At 47.2% G+C, this 18238-nt stretch overlaps 1 protein-coding gene across 1 annotated transcript in view; it reads right to left on the reverse strand.

Moving 5' to 3' along the window:
- Positions 1-683: 683 nt before the first annotated feature.
- MMP17 (matrix metallopeptidase 17) overlaps positions 684-18238 on the reverse strand; it is a 103814-nt gene continuing 86259 nt past the window's right edge. Inside the window, exons 5-10 of the mRNA XM_073312878.2 lie at positions 15698-15874; positions 15469-15568; positions 12022-12104; positions 6928-7080; positions 4551-4808; positions 684-1263 (exon numbers count right to left, since the gene is read on the reverse strand). Coding sequence (XP_073168979.1) covers positions 935-1263; positions 4551-4808; positions 6928-7080; positions 12022-12104; positions 15469-15568; positions 15698-15874 — 1100 coding nt within the window. The 3' untranslated portion in view covers positions 684-934. The remainder of the gene's footprint in view (positions 1264-4550; positions 4809-6927; positions 7081-12021; positions 12105-15468; positions 15569-15697; positions 15875-18238) is intronic.

Here is an 18238-nt window from a genome sequence, read left to right on the forward strand (position 1 = left end):
TTTTTGTATGCAGCGATCAATCACAAAATACATCTAGAATAGAATTTAGGGGGCGCAGAAAAGTTAGATGCATGTGGATTACACTGGCTTCATGTGCGTCACTGCATCTCAGCTGAACGACTGCACTCAGTGCTTGTAACAGCCCGCTACTTGCTCCGAGATCAAAGAGCTACTCTAGCTCAAGCAGTCAAGGCGTTTGCTGAAGACAGGGGGAATCGATACCTGCTGTTGACCATGGTATCTATGTTTGTGTGGCCAAGGTTTAACAGAGAAGCCCTTAAATTTAAACATCTGGAATCAAAGGTGACCTTCACGTCCTTCATAAAGGCAAATATGTTTCTGATCTATAGAAACTGGCGTGGGTTAGCTTGACATCAGTTGGCAGCATAGATTTGTTTGTGAAATGTACCACTTTGCAATCAAGCCCAGTGCCATCAAGATGCCATTCTATCTCATACATCCACTTGGATGCATATATTACATTACTGAATGTCAGCACAGCTGTTGCATCTTTCCCATTGCCTTACACCGAGGCTGCTTTTGTTCCTGGAATAACAACTGGGTTTCACCACTATCTGGTCTGTTTTCAAGAAACCAGAGTGGCCTTTCAATGTATCCATGCCTTCTCTACTTGGCAGTTCTTACACACCCCGAGTGTTACATCTCTACAAAACCTTTGTAACTAATATTCAGCAATGTCTTTATTCTTTAGCTGGTTGGGGGAAGAAGAAGGTGCAGAACCCACAGTCCATTATTAGACCTTTAACTAAAAAATAAAAATAAACCCAGTTCACTTCCCATGGAGAACTTGAAACCTTCGTTGCCATGTTCCTAGGAATGTTTGTTTCGGCGGTAACAGCGTAGCATGGTGTGATTTTTTCCCACCACCAGTCGCTGAAGCGCCGTAACATCTTCTTGTCCATGTTACTGGATGTCATAGTGCTGCGCAAGCCACTGCGGCCATCCACAGGCTCGCTAGGACAAGGCTTGCGGAGAGTCTGAGTGCCGGGCGGGCCGAGAGGGAATCTGAGGAGGAGGTGCATGAGCAGACCTCGTAGCCGTTTTCCGAACGGCTCTCGTCGTGCTGCCCTTGCTTGGAGCGCGCCCCAGTCCTGCTGCGCCCTGCCGAGTCTGGAGAATCAGACTGCATGTCACCGCACACCAGCCAGTCTCTGGCGATGGACTGAGGGTAACCGGGTTCTGCTTCCAGGTCATTGTCCGACACTTTCCAGTACTCCTTGCCCCTGAAGAAATAGGTCGCACCTGGAAAAAAAAAAAAAGACATGCAGGGTTAGCCTGCATGAGCGCTGGGCGGGCTCTCTATCACTAGTCTCTTGCGTGCAGGTGTCGCCATGGCAGCAAAGGGGTGCTCCCACCCAGCTGGACATCCCAGTAATGGAAACACCCTGAGCTGATGGGAGCAGGTGCAAGTCCACCAGGAGTAATGGAGTTTTTGTCCACTTGCACCTGTTCATGCCAGCACAGTAGGCAGGCACATGGTGCCACCTGTTTGTTCCCGGGGGTAGCTTTAGGCCTATGCTACTACAGTGGACAAGTCAGGGGGGGTCTGCCATACACACGACGCACCAGCCATGGTGCCAAAGGCCCAGTGATGGTGGAGGAGGAAGATGGGCAAGGCCTCATATGTCTAACTTGACAGAAGGGCCTATATGTTGATGTGCCCAGAGAAAATATACTGGGGGTTTTGGGATGCCTCTGGCGTATTCTTAAAGAGATAACCTCAAGGTCTTTAACCCACAAGGGGCCTGGGAAGAGAAACTCCTACAATATACTGTGCTTCTGCTAGCCAGACGTTTCCAAAACACCTCAGCATTGAGGCCTCCCACAATGTCTTATGCATCATTTAAGTCCCATGTTAAAGGGTTAAGTGGTTCATAGGGCCTTGTACATGTAACATGGACAGACCCCGGTCGTCAGTGGGCAGGATCGAACCTGGGATCTCTGGAGCTAAATGCATGAGCCTCTACTGCATGAGCTAAAAGCCATATGGCCCCTAGCTAAGGCTGTAGAGCAGACTCATTAATCTCTCTCTAGGTGGTCTTGGTGCCTCTAGATGGGACAGAACACCACACCCAGGAGGTGTGTGGATTGCACACAGACCTCTTGTCCAGGGTAAATTTCACCCACGAACAGGTACATTTTAAATTCCCTGAACTTGCTCCATCCTTGTTAAGGATACCTGCCAACGGGAGTGATGGGGTACGCTCAAAAGCTTCCAAAGTTCAGCCCGATAAGCCCCTGGAGATGTCCCTCTTCCCAGGTCGCTATTACGTTGTTAGTTTGACATCTAAATCAAACCGGGAAGTGCCACTTTCTTGTAAGTAGTGTTTGTGCTGGAGGGAATGGATGGTTTTACATGTCTCCACTAACGGAACTTCCCGCCCCTTCCCCAGGGAGATCAGGCCCCACACCAATAAATCTCATTCCCTAGAAGGAGCTTCCTGATCCCCTGCCAAACATTTACTTAAAAAACCAAAACTCTTTATATCTTATTGACTTATTTTTTTCCAACTCAAATTTCAACAAATATGGCACAAGACAAAATCCATATCCATATCCAACCCACCACATGATACGGCTCAAGCCAGACTACTGCCAAAACAGGACAGACTATTGCCAATGCCCTAATCAACCACCGTAGGAGGCCCCAGTCCTACAAGCTACTCTAAATGACCCTTTTGTCTGTAGGAACCCCACTGATTTCTGTAGGGCAACTGGCAGGACTAGGGCCTTTGGTTGTCTGTTTCTTAGGGCAGGAACTGTCTCTCACTACATGCTTGTACAGTGCCTAGTACAAACGGCTGCAATAGGAATGTAAAACGATAATGAATAACAAAGGCAGAAATCCAGAACATGGTATCTTTGCAGAGCACATGTAGGATGGGAAATAATTTTGAAGACTTCAAGGAAAAGAATAATGTTCACAGCAAATAATAGATCAATAAAACCTATTTGGTATTAGACAAGTATCAATGCCACTTCTATCATATATATGCAGCCTGACACACAGTAACTGATCTGCCTTGGTGTTCATTGTCTTCAGAGGTGGATGGCTGCCATACTGAAAAAAATAGAGTGCAGTGGAGGATGTGTATACTGCTTGCCTTGGGAATTTAATCTCATTATTCGTAGAATTAAATTCATCCTGGTACTCCTAGTTATAATTTGTTGTCCTATGCTAAACAATTCCTCTCCCTTAGGGCCTCAGACGGGCATGTACTTGGTGCAGCTAGCCTGCCCTACAGCTCACACTGCCATCCTACATTCTATTTTTAACACATTAGCTGGATGAGAGCTAGCGTGGGTACGTCTCCTGGAGCTGAGCGTCACACCCTCATTGTGGAGTGTAGACGTACCCCAGATTGGCAGTGCTGCAACACTTTAAAGACAAAAAATGCAAAGAATCTCCTATCCTATCAAAGCACCAGGGGAATGGGGTAGCAGAACAGAGTTACCTTCACTGGAATTTGTCTAGGATGCTGGAACACATGCTCCACTTTTGCAAAAATGCCCCGAGATGCCCAGAGTGATCAGGAATTTATTGTTATGTCCAAAGCTGCATGTCCCTTAATATGATGTGGAGCATTGGTTGGTATTGATATTAATGTATGTGTATAGCACGGTTTTGACAGAGAGAAGAGTGTCCTCAACATATCTTCCTGGGGTTTACCTCTGACGTCTCCCACCCAAGAAACGAGCTTGCCCAACTCTGCTTATTTCATCCAGTCACAACCCAAGGTGGCATGTTTGCCGTCAGACATATTGCAGCCCCTGGCCGGTGCAATACAGAACCCGGACTTGCCTACATCCTGGCATTTGCTACTTATTAGACATGCTTTACATATCAAGCAGTGACACATGTCCAGTTACTGAGCAACATCTTGCAAGACTGATCACAAGATTCTTGTGATGACATCTCTGTCTCCCTTGAGTAAAACTGCATCATAGAATCATAGAATAACAGAGTTGGAAGGGACCTCTGGAGGCCATCTAGTCCAACCCCCTGCCCAGAGCAGGACCAATCCCAACTAAATCATCCCAGCCAGGGCTTTGTCAAGCCTGACCTTAAAAACTTCTAAGGAATCATGGTGAGATTTCATAGCTGTACTCGCAAAGTCTCATGAGAACTCCAGTGATAATGGTTCCTCACTGCTGGAATAGCACGTTAGGTCCAGTCTACACTTAAAAAGTTTTACTGACATAATTATGTTGGTAAGGGATCTGATTTTTGTTTGCCAGAATAGTTATACTGGTGAATGCCCTATTGTAGATGGAGCTATACTGGGATAAGACACTTAATATTGGTATCGCTTATTTTGCTTTACTGAGACAGAATACGCTACATGGCTATAAGCGCTTTTATACTGGTATAACTAACTGGGCCTGCACTAAGGCTTTGTTTCGCCTCCAATTTAACTGTGCTGGCCTAGTTAAAGCCACAACATTTTTAAGTGCAGACAAGGCCTTAGGTTTAAAAAAAAAACAAAAAAACAAAACCAAAAAACTCTGCTAAGCGAGCACCGACTCACCATCTGACCATCTCATTGCGTCATCTAACGTGCTTGGAATGCCCTTCCACAAAGTGGTCTCTGAAGGATAGCCGGGATCCATCCTCCGCTCATGGTTGTCATAGCGCCAGTAGAGACGGTCCTTAAAGAAATAAGTCTTGTCATTGTGGGCCCAGGAGAAGGCAGCGTCGATGCCTCCCGGTGGCAAGCCAAAATCCAAAATTGGCCGAGGGTATCCTTCCTCCACGTTGTTGTCTTTGAACACCCAGTATCTGTCTCCTGCGGAGAGGAAATAGACATGTAGAAATATCAATTCTGCTTCAGGTTACACTCCATGATCTGCTGCTGTGACAATCCCTAGATTCAAATTCACAGCACTCCAGAAAGAGAACTACAAAACAACCACCTGCCAAAGAATCTGCTTCTTGTGGAAAATGCTGTGTGTGTCAAACTCCCACTTGGATACAGCCAGCCTTTGCTATTTTGCTGCTGGAGGCATTAGGTCCCAGGACATAGACATGTTGATTATGCTGCGTAGTCTGAGGCTAGTCATCTCTGGTTATGCCATTTAATTCCCACCCTCTTCCCCTTTGATTTCCACACAATAACTGTTTAATAGAAATAAAAAAATCACACACAGCTTTCGAGGGCCAATGGAGAAGTTCTGTCTGTAATTCAACTTTTACACATGCATGTACGCACCACCTTTGTAGGAGACTCCCCCACGTTTCTGTGCATTCATTCAGCTGGATTTGAAAGACCTGCACATGTGGTAGGAAGGGCACATGGGGTCTCGAGCGATCTGTCTGTCTTGGGTACTTATATGGCCTCCATTACCATAGCATTTGGCTGCTCTCCTGGAGGGGAATCCATACAGTCCATGCTCTAGCGCAGCTGCTCCTCTGTGCACAGAGGGTACAAACTGCAAGCCCTGTGCTGAAAGCTGTGAATCCGGCCCAGGATCCATAATTGGACCTATGGATTGTGTGCCTCTCTGATATTGTTCTTTCAGTAGCTGTGTGGTTTGGCAGGGTCCTTGTGGAATCCAACACATCATGGCAGCCATTTTGGATTTCCTCCATTTGAGGAAATAATGCTTCGGCAGCATGTGGGAGGCCTTAAAAGCTTTAATGGGTGCAGACACACGTGTGGGATCCATTACTGAGGATAATCCATTTCTGCAGCCTCACCTCTACGATTCAGCACTTCCAAAATCAATAATTTACCACACTCAAAGTGGGACATTAGAGAGGCAAAAAGCAATTTCCAACTGAGAGAAGCTTAGCACAGCTGCTCCTTTTGGAGTTATCCAGTAGACCAGCTCCCTACAAAGCACCACAGACGCAGTTTGAGTGCTGGCTGCAGTAATTACACAGTGGAGACACAGCCACAGTTTGGAGTGTGGGAAACTGCTAATTAGTTAAATTCAAACGAACAGAGCAACTACTGGCAGCAGGCATAATACCAGGAATGAACAGGCCTGAGGTACATTTAGTTCTGCCGGGTGGGACACTTCAGAGGTATGAACCGAACCTAATGTCTAGTCACTAAGGTGGAACATAGTTTACTGAATTTCTGTAATACTGTAATGAAGTGAGCTGTAGCTCACGAATGCTTACGCTCAAATAAATCTGTTAGTCTCTAAGGTGCCACAAGTCCTCCTTTTCTTTTTGTGATGAATCAGTGCACTGCAGACAAAAACAGTTCTCAGCTAAATCACACGCAACTGGGGACCAGGGCTAGAACCCTGGCTCTTCAGCGCCCAAACTATTTGAGCTAAAGGAACTCTCCCCTTAGCTAATACTACTAGTAGGGCCCTTCTACAGCTTGGCTACTACAACCTCACTCAGGCACTGATGCACACAGCCAGCAAATTCCTCCAAGTGCCTCCAGCAACACTGAATGCTCTTAGTGTACATTGTTTCAGATGCAAGATGCGCAGGGTAGGCCCTGTGAGTACAGAAGAATTAAAAATCCATCTTCACTCAATGAAGTATAAAGGGAAAGAAAAAGAAGATGCGAATTCTTAGGAATTGTAGCACGTTTAAGAGAAAAAGTAGTTTGCTACTCCAGCTGGCCCTGTTTGAGAAAGTGAATTTTTTTTTACCAAACATAATTGTTGCTTTTGGAGTGGGTGGATTAGCAGCTTAATATGTATTAGCCTTGCAACGATGGGTTCATGGCAGCTTATGACCCAACCCAGGAGCTCAGTGGACCACCTCAGCATATGCACCTGGGGCTCTGAAATGTCACCTGCCACACTGAGGCTTACTTGTCCAGCATGGCAAATTCCACTGAATGACACCGAGTTCCTCCTTGCCTGCAAGACTAGTGGAAGTTTAAAGCTACTGATACAGATACCAGCAAGAGATCCCTTTAATGATGTTTTTGCTCTTACCTTTGAAGAACACGATCTTGTGGTCATTGGTTCTCTCATACACTGCGTCCACACTGTCCATATTGAGAGGTAGACCCCTCCAGAAACGGTGGATCTGAGCTGGCTGGAGGGAGACCAAGTGTTTATTGCGAGTCAGTCTCCAGAAGTACTTGCCTAGATGAATACAGATTGGACATTAATGAACCAGGCCATAACACCCCTTTGCTAGGAGGAAAAAGCTGTGGGTGGAGTCAGGGGATAGTAGAAAACAAAGTACATAAGGTGGGAACTATGAAACTACTTGCTTTCTTTTTTTCCCCATCCCTTGCATGGCTCCCATATTGCTGACCCTGAGCCATAAGGAGAAATCCACTCCCGTTTCCCTTCCAGACTCTGCATTGCAGTCACCATCCTTCTGTCTGATAAATGAATCTTTTACGGGTAAGAGCATCCGTGCTGCTCCAGAGAACATTCTGCAGGGAGACAGGAGATATTTCCCCACCTTCCCTCCAGGGCTGAATATGCTGCCTCAGCAGTAATACCAGCATCACTATCACCCAGCAACTGAGCACCTGAGACCAAAGAGTACTAAGGCAGCTAAAACCAGGCTAGATCAGACCACAGACTAGCCCAACAAGTGATAGCCTCTGAAGAGACAGAAGTATCTGGAGCTTTTCCCTCTCCCCACTCCCCCAGTTGCTTTAGCAAACAGTGACTACCACTGTATACTGCTCTGCTATGGCTCTGACCTCCAAGTGTTTGAATATTTTGCACATCCCTCTGCAACAATCCCCTCCCTGTTGTGTACTAGGAAAAGGTGATCTGAAATCCAGCAGCTTTTATAAAGGGGTAGGAATGGAGGAGTGAAAGGAAAAAAGAAAAAATAGAGGAAGAAAGGAAGAGCTGACGTATATTGTGCACCATTCCAAGGTGTTTTGAGAAAGTGGCCTCCTTTTCACCCGAAATGTTACAACGAGACAAATTCTCTGCTGATGTAAAGGAGCACAGCGCCAGCAACCTCAGCTGCAGCCATCTATGTCAGCCGTAGGAATTGGGGCTCAGCAAGAAATCACATTGGTTGTGATGGGAGGGGAAGATCAATGTTTGCTGTGGGGTACAAGTTTAAGGCTGGGATATTCAAAGGTGTACCAGGCAGTTAGGTTACCAAATCCCATTCAATGGGAGTTGGGTACCTAATTCCCTTAGGCACTTTGGAACTTTCCACCTGAATTTCTGTGGTTTTGCAGCACATTCCATGAATACATATTCCCCTGGGATCTCTATAGCATGAGTTCTGAGCTGGAGGAAGCAGGCTGAGTACCTTCCCTATCTCCCCTCAGTCTCCTCTCTAGTACCCCCATTCCCAAGAAGCTATTGTTGTGAGGTTATGCATATCCCTTTCAGCATAGCAGGGATCCCCCTGGGAAATGAGCAACAGGCCCAAGATGTTTCTTCTGATTTGTATTCAAGACATTCAGCTACACTTCTACAGAGTTGGCAGACTGACACACCAACTTTCAAAATTTTATGGAAATTGGATCTTAGCCTAATAATGCAGGAGGCAAAACTCCAACACTTAAACATCTGCAGAGAGGGGATTTTTTTATTACAATTATAAGGATTTATATCACATACTTATTCTTCTGCTGCATTTTGCCTATTTGCTTTATATGACTAAAATCTATGTCTGAATAATATATTCTACTGTTAGGAATGGCAGTAATTACAAATTCTTTTAAGATCATTACAAATCTAGTATTCAAACTGTGTGGCTATTGTAGATTTATGGAAACACGTAATTAAATGAAGATGTTCTTTGCATCTCTAATTAGGCTTGCACTGGAAAATGCCAGATTTTCACCGTTTTCAGAAGAAATACTGCTTGGCATAATTGCTTTGCTAATAGGAACGTATCTAAAGTTAAAAGCGCTCGGTGCTAATTTGACATAACTGGAGAAACCCCACCAGCACTTAGCAGCACTCTTTCACTGTTGATGCACCCAGCAGGTGTGCAGTTACAAGAAGCCAGTTTTCAGTCCGAATTCAAAGTCGGGAATAAGCTGATTTCCAAGAGGCTGTCGGGAGCAGCAGAAACATAGCAATTTTGGTAGCAGTGAATTCTGAATGCAATAGCTCCCATTTGCCCACGAAGCTCATGCTATCGCCTCACCGTGGCCAGGTCTGCCTGCCAAAGCGCCATATTTACCCTGACTATCTCCAGGCCATCCTGGACAAGAACTGTAATTAGTGTACAGAGTGAAATGATTTCATTTATGGTGAGTGAGCCTGATAGAAGACCAGCCCAAGCCTGGCAGGTTGAAATGTAAGGATGAAAACCAAGGTTAAGATGGGCCTTCCTGGCCTCCCCTAATTCACAGAGATCATGGGAAGTCCCCGTTCACGTGGGCAGAGGCATTTTGTTTTTTCTGATGTTTGGTGGTTTTGATTCCAGCTGGGAAATGCTCTCAGCATGCGGGATACCTCTGGCAACATTTCTGTACACGCTATATAAATGGAAGAAAGTTTAAAACTTGGGTTGCCTAAAGTGAGGTTCCTAAATCAAAGTGGCCCGATTTTCAGAAGTTCTGAAACTCTGCAATTCCACCAAAGTCCACAGGAGCTCTGGGTAACTGACGGTACAGTCTGTATGTGAACTGCACCAGTTGGAGGGTCTGCATAGAAAGCTGCCCTCTGTGTCGTGTTCCTTCAGGTTTCACATTACCATTTGGTGGCATTCTGTATGCGGTTCTGACAAGTTATTGCCTCAGCATGCTGGGAACTGCCACACAAGAGGTGATAATTAATTACCTCAGTCCAATCTAGAGCTTTTGAGCCAAATCCTTAGCTAAGGTAAATTGAAGTCAATGGAGTTATGCCAGTTTACCCCAGATCTGCCTGTTGACATCACTGAAGCTATGGAGATTTACACCAGCTGAGGCTCCATTGGCATCAGTTTGCCAGGTCAATACAGATTTCTACAAGCCAAGGATCTGGCCCTTTAACTCTGCCCTTGCTTCTCCAGAAGAAACACACACATGTGCAAATATATGCCAGAAACAAACCATGAGGAGGATTTCTCTCTTGGTTTTTCGTTCTAGTTCTCCTCTCCTAACCCCCTTTCTTCCTTGCAGGCTCTTTGGAGCCAGCAGCTGTATGCAGGAGTGAGAAAGAAAAAGACGGCTGCAGAGAGGGCCTCGCGAGGCGAACATCATCTTCTGCCTTGTGCTGCCTCAGCGGCACAGACATCTTCAAATGCTTTTGTTCGTTCCCTCTTTGGACGCTCTCCCTCCTTCTATCTGGTAGTGACGTTTCAATGGAGATGCCATAAACTCTCCTGGTTTCTGTTTATCACCTCAGAGAGGAGATGCCTTTTTTCTCCCCTAGGAAATCAGTTGGGTCAGTTCTGGACAAACGATTGCCGAGGAAGCCATGCATCACCGTGGCCTCAGTCGGGGACCTTTCCACCTCGAATGCAAAGAAACCTCAAGCAGGCCAGGCAGAGAAGGACTCTGTACAGCTGAGGAGGCACTGGCAGGATTCTCTTAGACAGCCTGTCACCCCTGGAGATACACTGTTCAGTAAGCATGGAGCCAGATGGTGCTGTAACTCTGTGCGTATGCTGTTGTCTTTGGATGATGGTGCATGCACAGCACGTGGAACCAGGAACGTGAAGCATGGGAGGAAAGGGAAGTTGAAGGCATTCAGGACAAAAGTCAAAGTGATCTGCGGCTGTTCTCTCAGTCCTTAGATGGACCCAGATTTGTACTCTGATACTGCAAATATCAATTTCAGTTCGTCACTTTGAAATCCTGGAGAGTCTGGTTGAAGAGCTCAAATAGTGGCATAGCAGACATTGATGATATCCTGTCTCTAACCGTGGCCACTGAGAGCTGGTTCAGAGCAAAGTGTAAAAACCCCATAATGGGCAGTTATGCAAAACCATGACTGGGGGCAGGATGAAGTGAGGAGAAAATGGAAGTTTTTTCCGAGCTCCACGCAGTCAGTGATTGGCTGGTGTCCTGAGGGCCTTACCATCCAATTAGTGTAATTGCAGATGTTCTTACAGTTTACATATAATCCTAATCATTCATTAGAATCCTATTCAATTTTTTGCCTCTTTAGCTTCTAGCAGCAGTGAATTCCATAGTTTAATTATGTGTCAGTTTAAATTTATTGTCTCTTAATTTCACTGGATTTCCCCTGCATTCTTGGGTAAGCAGAAGTGCCTGATTTACCATTCAGTATTGTGTATACCTCTACCACGACCCTCATTCACCTTCTTTCTGAAACAAGCAGGCCTCATTTAGACTTTGTCTACACTACACAGCTTTTAGCGATATGGCCGAGTCGCTAAAAGTCAGGCAGTGTAAACGCTGTTTGTTGGTGCTTTTGCCGACAAAATACTCCTGCCCCCTACGAGCAGGATTTGCATTGTCGACAGGAGAGCGCTCCTGCCAACAACAAGCCATTTACACGGCCACTTGCCATGGCAAAACTGTTGTCTTTCGGGGGTGAGGGGGGCTTTTTTTAAGCACCTGTGAATGACAAAAGTTTTGTCATTTAATTGGCAGCGTAGACAAAGCCTTAGTCACTCATCTGGAAGTCTCTACATGTTTGCATCATCACTGATGCCCGTCTCGAGGTCTCTTCTTCATCCTTTCGAAAATCATGTCTATCCTACTAGTTTCGAGCCAGGTGCGATCCTAACAGGTCCACTCTGCGCCAGTGGCCTGATTCTCATTTACACAGAGGCCTCCTGACACTGCTCCAGTAGGGTCTGAAGGTGGGTGTAGACAGAGTGCCTTAAAGTTCTAAGGGCCCTTTACGCTGCCCCAATGGTGTAAAGTGGCCTCAGCGTGAATGAGAATCAAGCCCTGGCAGGCAGCTCTGGAGCAAACCCAATATTACTGGATGTGAACCTAGTGCTGCAACCAATACCCTGACTCCATGCCCCGGACGTCTTGGCAAAGCCATCCCTCTTCTGGAGACCAGGTTTAAAGAGAAGAGTAGACTGAAATGTTTGCATGAACGGAGCCCAGCCGCGTAATGCAGAGCTAGGTGCAGCTTTGGCTTGGCAAAGGTCACCCAGCCGTTACGCGGAGAGCAGTTGCTTACCTTTGAAGAAGAAAGCCTCGCCTCTGATCTGAGCCACGGCATCAAAGTGAGTGTTGCACCTGTTGGGGATATCTCTTCTGAGCCTGCAGAAAGACAACACCCATGTGAGCGGCAGTCCTACCCTCGCAGCCAGGAGCAGGGCTCTCCAGCTCCCCTGGACCGAGCACTGCTCCCCCAGGCAAGCAGCAATTCTCCTACCACTCACTGCACTGGCTCGTCTGGCTGAAACCAATTCCCCAGTGCACGCAGAACTGGGATCTGCAGCCCCGGGCCATTGAGATGGAGGGGTTCAATGGGACATGGATGTAGCTAGGAATGATGCAGAAGGTCACAGAGGCCTAAAGTTTGGCGGGTCCCTGCTCCCACCCCCAAATCAGTCCTGTTGTGAACCCAGCCTTGTGCACAGGGGTTTTCCAAGGCACAGGCTTTGCAAAGCTTTTCTGGACAAACGGCCGCTTTAAGACAGTGTTCTCTACAAAACGAATCCACGGCAGACACCTGCCCCCTCTCCCATTTTCTATGTGAGACTGTTACCAAGAGCCAAGGAGATGGGGAGCTAGATTCTGCTCTCCGTAGCACTCTGGAAAGCCAGAGGAACTCCAGGGCAGACGAAGCTATTACTCCAGTGTCACCGTGGTGTGTCTGAGAGCCCATCTGGGCCCCCTGCATGGGAACAGCAAGATACTTGCTGAACAAAACGCACTCAGGCTGACATGAGTGACTTCAGCACACAGGAACTCTGGACGTAGACTCTGAGTGGCTGGGGGTCACAGCTGCACCCTGAGGCAGTAACAGAAACCAAACAAAGGGGATGAGGGGCCAGATGGTGAATGCCCAGATAGTGACTAGCCTGGCTGAGATCCTGTTTTAACAAGGTGTATGGTGGGACCACAGGGAGTATGAAGAATTGAAAGAATAACGAAGCCCTTGTACAATGATTGCTAGAGAGCAAGGAAAGGATTTGTGAACCATATACAGATCAGCTGCTCTCCGTGACAGGGAAGCATGAATCTAATTTGCCTTTAGAAGAACTCCATATCAGACTGCCGGCACCATCCTTCTCAACTTCTCCCTACGTAATATGCCAGCCACATGTCTAAGCCCAATCAAGACTTCACCATGGTATCTGAGCACCCTTCGACTCCATAAAACAGATTTCACGTTAGCAATACAGTGCTGTGTGGCCAAGGGGAAGAGCCAGCTCCCTTCTTTCAAAGCATCACGGCAACAAACACAACTGATACAATTGTGCCATGAGAAACTTAACAAATCTTTGTGTTTCTGACAACACACCTGCCCCAGAGGAATTGGGATTAGAACCCTTGTCCTTCAGCTCCAAAAACATAGACCTCTACCACTTGACCTGAACGAAAATTCCCTTTGCTAATAGTAGTAGATCCCTTATCCTCTCTGTGGTTCAGTCACTAGAGGATGGCTCGCACACACACAAAACATTGCAAGGGATTTGCTTTAAATGCCGAGAGGGAAGGAATCTACGAGCCCATTATGACGACAGCTTTGCAGAGGGTATCTAACTAAACACGAACAATACAGCATACGGCCCACCCACACTGTGAGGAGGATGAAATCTCCCAGTATGAACCTCCTTGTGCTTTCAGACTTTTAACCCTACCTTCTGGGGGCTTTATCAGGAAGAGCCCACTGCACGATTCTGACCCGGAAATTGATGGAATTATCCCATTGCAGGGCACATCCTAAGTAACACATTTTGCCCACATTCCCCTAATCTGACAGCCCTACCAGCATTCAAGAAACTCTCCACAGAAAGGCCCTACCCAGGACAGCCTCTTGCTCATCCTCACAGAGAAAAAAAAAAAGTAATATCCTTGCGTGCTTCCAATGATCTCCCTGCTTCTAAGGAACAAAGCAGAATCCTAAAGACAGCACTTCAATTATCCAAGGGACCCTCCAAATATAACGAAGCCCCTGAGGCCATGCTGGGTTGCATCAGCTGCATAATCGTAATTCATGAACTCTGAGTGGATTTTACCAGCAGAGAGAAGGCTTCCGTGCCCCTGATATGCTGCCCAGAGCTGTCTTGCTCATAGATTTATCTACTCCTCTGCCTATTCATTATTCAAGAGACACTTGTCAAAATTAAAATCCTGTGTTAGATCCTCCGCTGGTATAAAATCAGCGTATACCCATGGAAGTCAATGGATTTATGCTAATTTATGCCAGTTGAGCATCTGGCCCCATATATTTTAAAAACAACCTCTACCTGAGTTACTAGCAACATCTTCAATCGTTAAAATTAAAGAATTTTAAAAGTGTAATTGACTTTTCACCCTGATGCTATTTCGATTACGGCTCTGCTCTTCCCCCAACTTAAGAGTGTGAAACTAGACTTGTCAATTTCATACTCTTTCCAGTGAGTTTCATGATCTGATTCTCCCAGTGTTGCTGCCAACATTGAAGAGAAATGCTTCATACATAAAATAAACGGTTTCATTTAATTAAAAACATCATGAAGAGATTTCGACACATAGTAGGCCAAATTCATTCCTGGTAGAAGTAAGTCATCTGAAGTCTAGGCAGTTACACCAAGACAGAATGTGGTTCATTGGGATTTGTGAAAAAGAAAGAAAGAAAAAGAAAGAAAGAAAATTCCCTTATTTCTCTTGTAGTGCCTCTTGTTTGAAATACATACAATAAAGCCTAGATTTTCACGAGTGACTAGCAATTTTGGGTACCCAACTTGAGAAAACGTAAAGGGCTCCAGTTCTCAGATGGTGGGTGCTCAGCACTTTCTGAAAATCCAAAATGAAATATAAGCTTTGGCCCAAATCCAAAAGGGTAACTTACGTTACATCAAACGTACATGGATGTTAGGGGTCAAAATAGCTTTGTGGATCTGGGCCTTTGCCAGTTAGACAGCTCTTTAATAAAAATACCACACACATGCAAGCATAGGGAGGGTTTGGATACTATGTCTAACACAGAAGAATGACATTCATCTTGTCCTTTTTCCTTAATAAGTAGCTCAGAATTTCTCAGCGGTTCCCAGGCTGGAAGAATTAGCACCTCTTGGGGAAAGCACCGCACATGAGTCTTCAAAGGTTCTTGCTAGGAGCCTCTGCACTTCACACATCTACCCTGAGCAAGCAAACAAGCCTGTTCTGGAGCTGGACTCAGAATCTACACTCAAAAACCTAGTGGGTCCCCATGAGAGTGAGCCCTGTATGTAGGGATCACTCCTTTGGTTCCCCCCCTTCGCAATCTGAAAATCCCCATCCCCATGGTTGGTAACTAGCCATGATTTGGGAGGGGAGGGGACATGTATTGGAGTCACCCCTCTGCCCACTTCTTCTGGCTTTAATTCCCTGCTGAAACCACAGCTGAGGGGAAGTATCCACCCCTTGGTCTGAGAAGACACCCATGCTTCAGGTGACTCTTCACAAGGACATTGGTGGCAGTTCTGCTTACTGCACAGTGGAGCGATTCTCTGGCAGCTCTGGCAGAAGGGGGTGGTCGTCAGTTTTGGTTACTTCAGGCTTGTCTGTTGGGGACACAGAATCCCTGACTCCTAGGAATAAAGACAAGAAAGCATTAGAGGGCATACCACCCCCACCAGCCAGACAGTGCATCCTCTAGAAGAGCTGTCTCTGCGAGCCACTGCTGATGAAGTGAAGCGTAAACCCACTCATGAACTAACCATATAGCTGCCAGATTCTGACTTTGTCTTCGTAAGGCAGGTCATACTTCAGGGGATCCCCCACCGGTCCCTGGTAATAGGGTCTCATGATAGACTCTAAGGCAGAGATGTGGGTCAAGCCGATGGCGTGGCCAAACTCATGGACTGCCACGGCAAACAGGTCCATCCCATGGGCATCTGAAAATAAAGTCATCATCAACATCAACATAACACTGCATGCTCATCACGCCCTCGGCGGTGGTGGGCATTCAGGCGTCTACTTCAACATGCCCATGTGTGTCAGTGTGAGGGAGTGAGGTCGAATGGTTGGAGCAGGAGACTAAGCGTCTACAGGAGACGGGCAGCTCCCTGGGAGCTACAGGAGACGATCAGCGGGCAGCTCCCTGGGAGAGGCAGTCTCTGATCAGACGGCCCGCAGTGGTCCACACATTTACAGACAGGAAGTGCTTTTGCTACAGCGTTGGGCCAAAGTACCTTCGTTTAATTCCAACAGTGAGCGGCTGGGGATATCCACCAGCTGACGGATACCACACTGCCAGCACTGCCCTATCTGGCAGAGCCAGCGTCACTGCCAGCTGGATATCCCCTCCCCCCCGCTGTACCTAGCGCGGCACTGCCCTGAAGCTCTGGGGCCCCTGGATAGACAAGGCCAATGTAAGGACGTTGTTCAATACTGGGACAGGGACACCGGAGGGCCTCAGGTTCATTGTCCCGAGACACAGAGTCGCAGGCTCCACACGGGTTGCCTTTATTAGCAGCTGTATCGCAGCAGAGTCAGACAGGACATGGCTGTTCTGGAGCAGCTTCTGCACCCTGTGGCTGACGGGGGCAGCAGGTGGTCCTGCCTGACTAGCAGTCTTGAAATCTCAGCTGTTTGCCCAGTTCCCCTTACGGAAAAGCATAAAGGGTCCCGCAGGAGCTGCCCACACCACCACAGCTTGCAGCACAGCTGTCTGGGGTCTCAAGTGGCTTGGCCCAGTGGATCGGGAGGCTGTCAGTGCGTGTGTCCACAGGGCTGCCTTCATGACCCAGTCTGAGTATGGGCTGGGCAAGAGAAAGAGGCCGGTGAACAACCAATTGTTTGGAGTAAAGGGCTGGGTGCAAAAAAGTGTGCAAGGGGAAGAGGAGAGGGGAGCCTGCTGTAAGGCAGCTTTGGTGGGGAGGTTTGAAAATCAGGTTGCCATGGTAACATTCGCCACGGGAGATGCAGCATTGAAAGGGGAATATGGTCAGCTTTGACATTCTTTGTAGCCAGGTCCTTTCTCCTGGGGGTCCTGATTTTTGAAGGTGGGGACAGAGAGGTACAGGATGAGAGAGAAATCAGATTAACCAAACAAAAAAAACCCCCCAAAAACAAAAAAAGAGACAGAGAGAGAGAGAGAGAGAAAATATTAGTCAATTTCAAGAAGGAAGATTAGGTCTAAATGAAATTATTAAACCCAGGCAGCAGACACCACTTGGACGTCGGCAGGAGAGGTGTTGTGACGAGAAAATTAGCAGCTGATGACTGGAGCAGTCACATTCTGTCAAAATCCAACCAAGATGGAGCTTGTGAGATCTCCGGCCTGCCACGCCGGCCTGCACAGCTTTGCTTTTCAAAGTTCTCTAGCTCCTGAAACTGGGCTGCTGGCTTGAAAGGCTGAAACTGCATGTTAAGTGGAACTTCTTATTGCCTTAAGGTAAATGCCTTAATGTGGTGGTGCTGGTGGTCCTTTTCCCTGGCTTCCTAAGGGCAGAGAGTATTATTTGTTTCTAAGCCACAGCTGGCGTTGCCCTGTCTTCTCTTATTGGGAGCAGGACAGCTGGTTATTGGACATTGAGAACAGCAGACTTCAGCCTAACCTGGCTCTGCACCAACTAGTGGGGGGGCTGTGGGGAGCTGATTGCCCTATAGTCAGGGTGATTGGGGCAGAATCCTTGGGACCTGAACTCTTCTATCTGAGGTGTGGCAAAGCAGCAGAGTCAGTAAAGGACCATTTCCCACTGCCATGCATCTCGTGCCTTCATTGACACCTGTGAAAAGTAGGCAGGAAAGCAACCTTCTGACCTGGTAGCATTTTATGCCCATTTTGCACAAGTGCACATTGATGACAGTAGGTAGAGGAGATTCAGGTGCCTAGTGGAGCTAGGAGGGGAAGAGCAGGAGTGAACCTGAAGGCAAAGTCTGTCTGGGAGAGCAGGACTGGAAGGTAGAGCGGCGAAGTGAGTGGGCAACAGCTATTTTTCAGTGGGCTCCTATATATTCTTCATCCTTCCGCAGTGTAGGAGTGTTGCTGATGGGCTTTGCAAGCAGATCGCTACAGATCTCACTGGCTGGAAGCAGGGCTTGAGTTGCAGCTGTGGAGGAAGAACACGTGTGCTCTGGCTTTCCCCTTAGCTGGTCTCTGCATGCCAGCACTGGTGCCATAGGACTCTCAGTTCTGCCACCGAAGCCTCCACAGAGCAGGGTTGAGGAGCCCTGTGAACTCAAAGGCAGCTCAACCAACTTCATCACTTACTAGTTCAGAGACTCCAGGGCAGGGAGCAGCAGGGTGGGGCCAC

Source organism: Lepidochelys kempii, chromosome 15, assembly GCF_965140285.1.
Source record: "Lepidochelys kempii isolate rLepKem1 chromosome 15, rLepKem1.hap1, whole genome shotgun sequence".
In the NCBI taxonomy this organism is placed as follows: Eukaryota; Metazoa; Chordata; order Testudines; family Cheloniidae; genus Lepidochelys; species Lepidochelys kempii.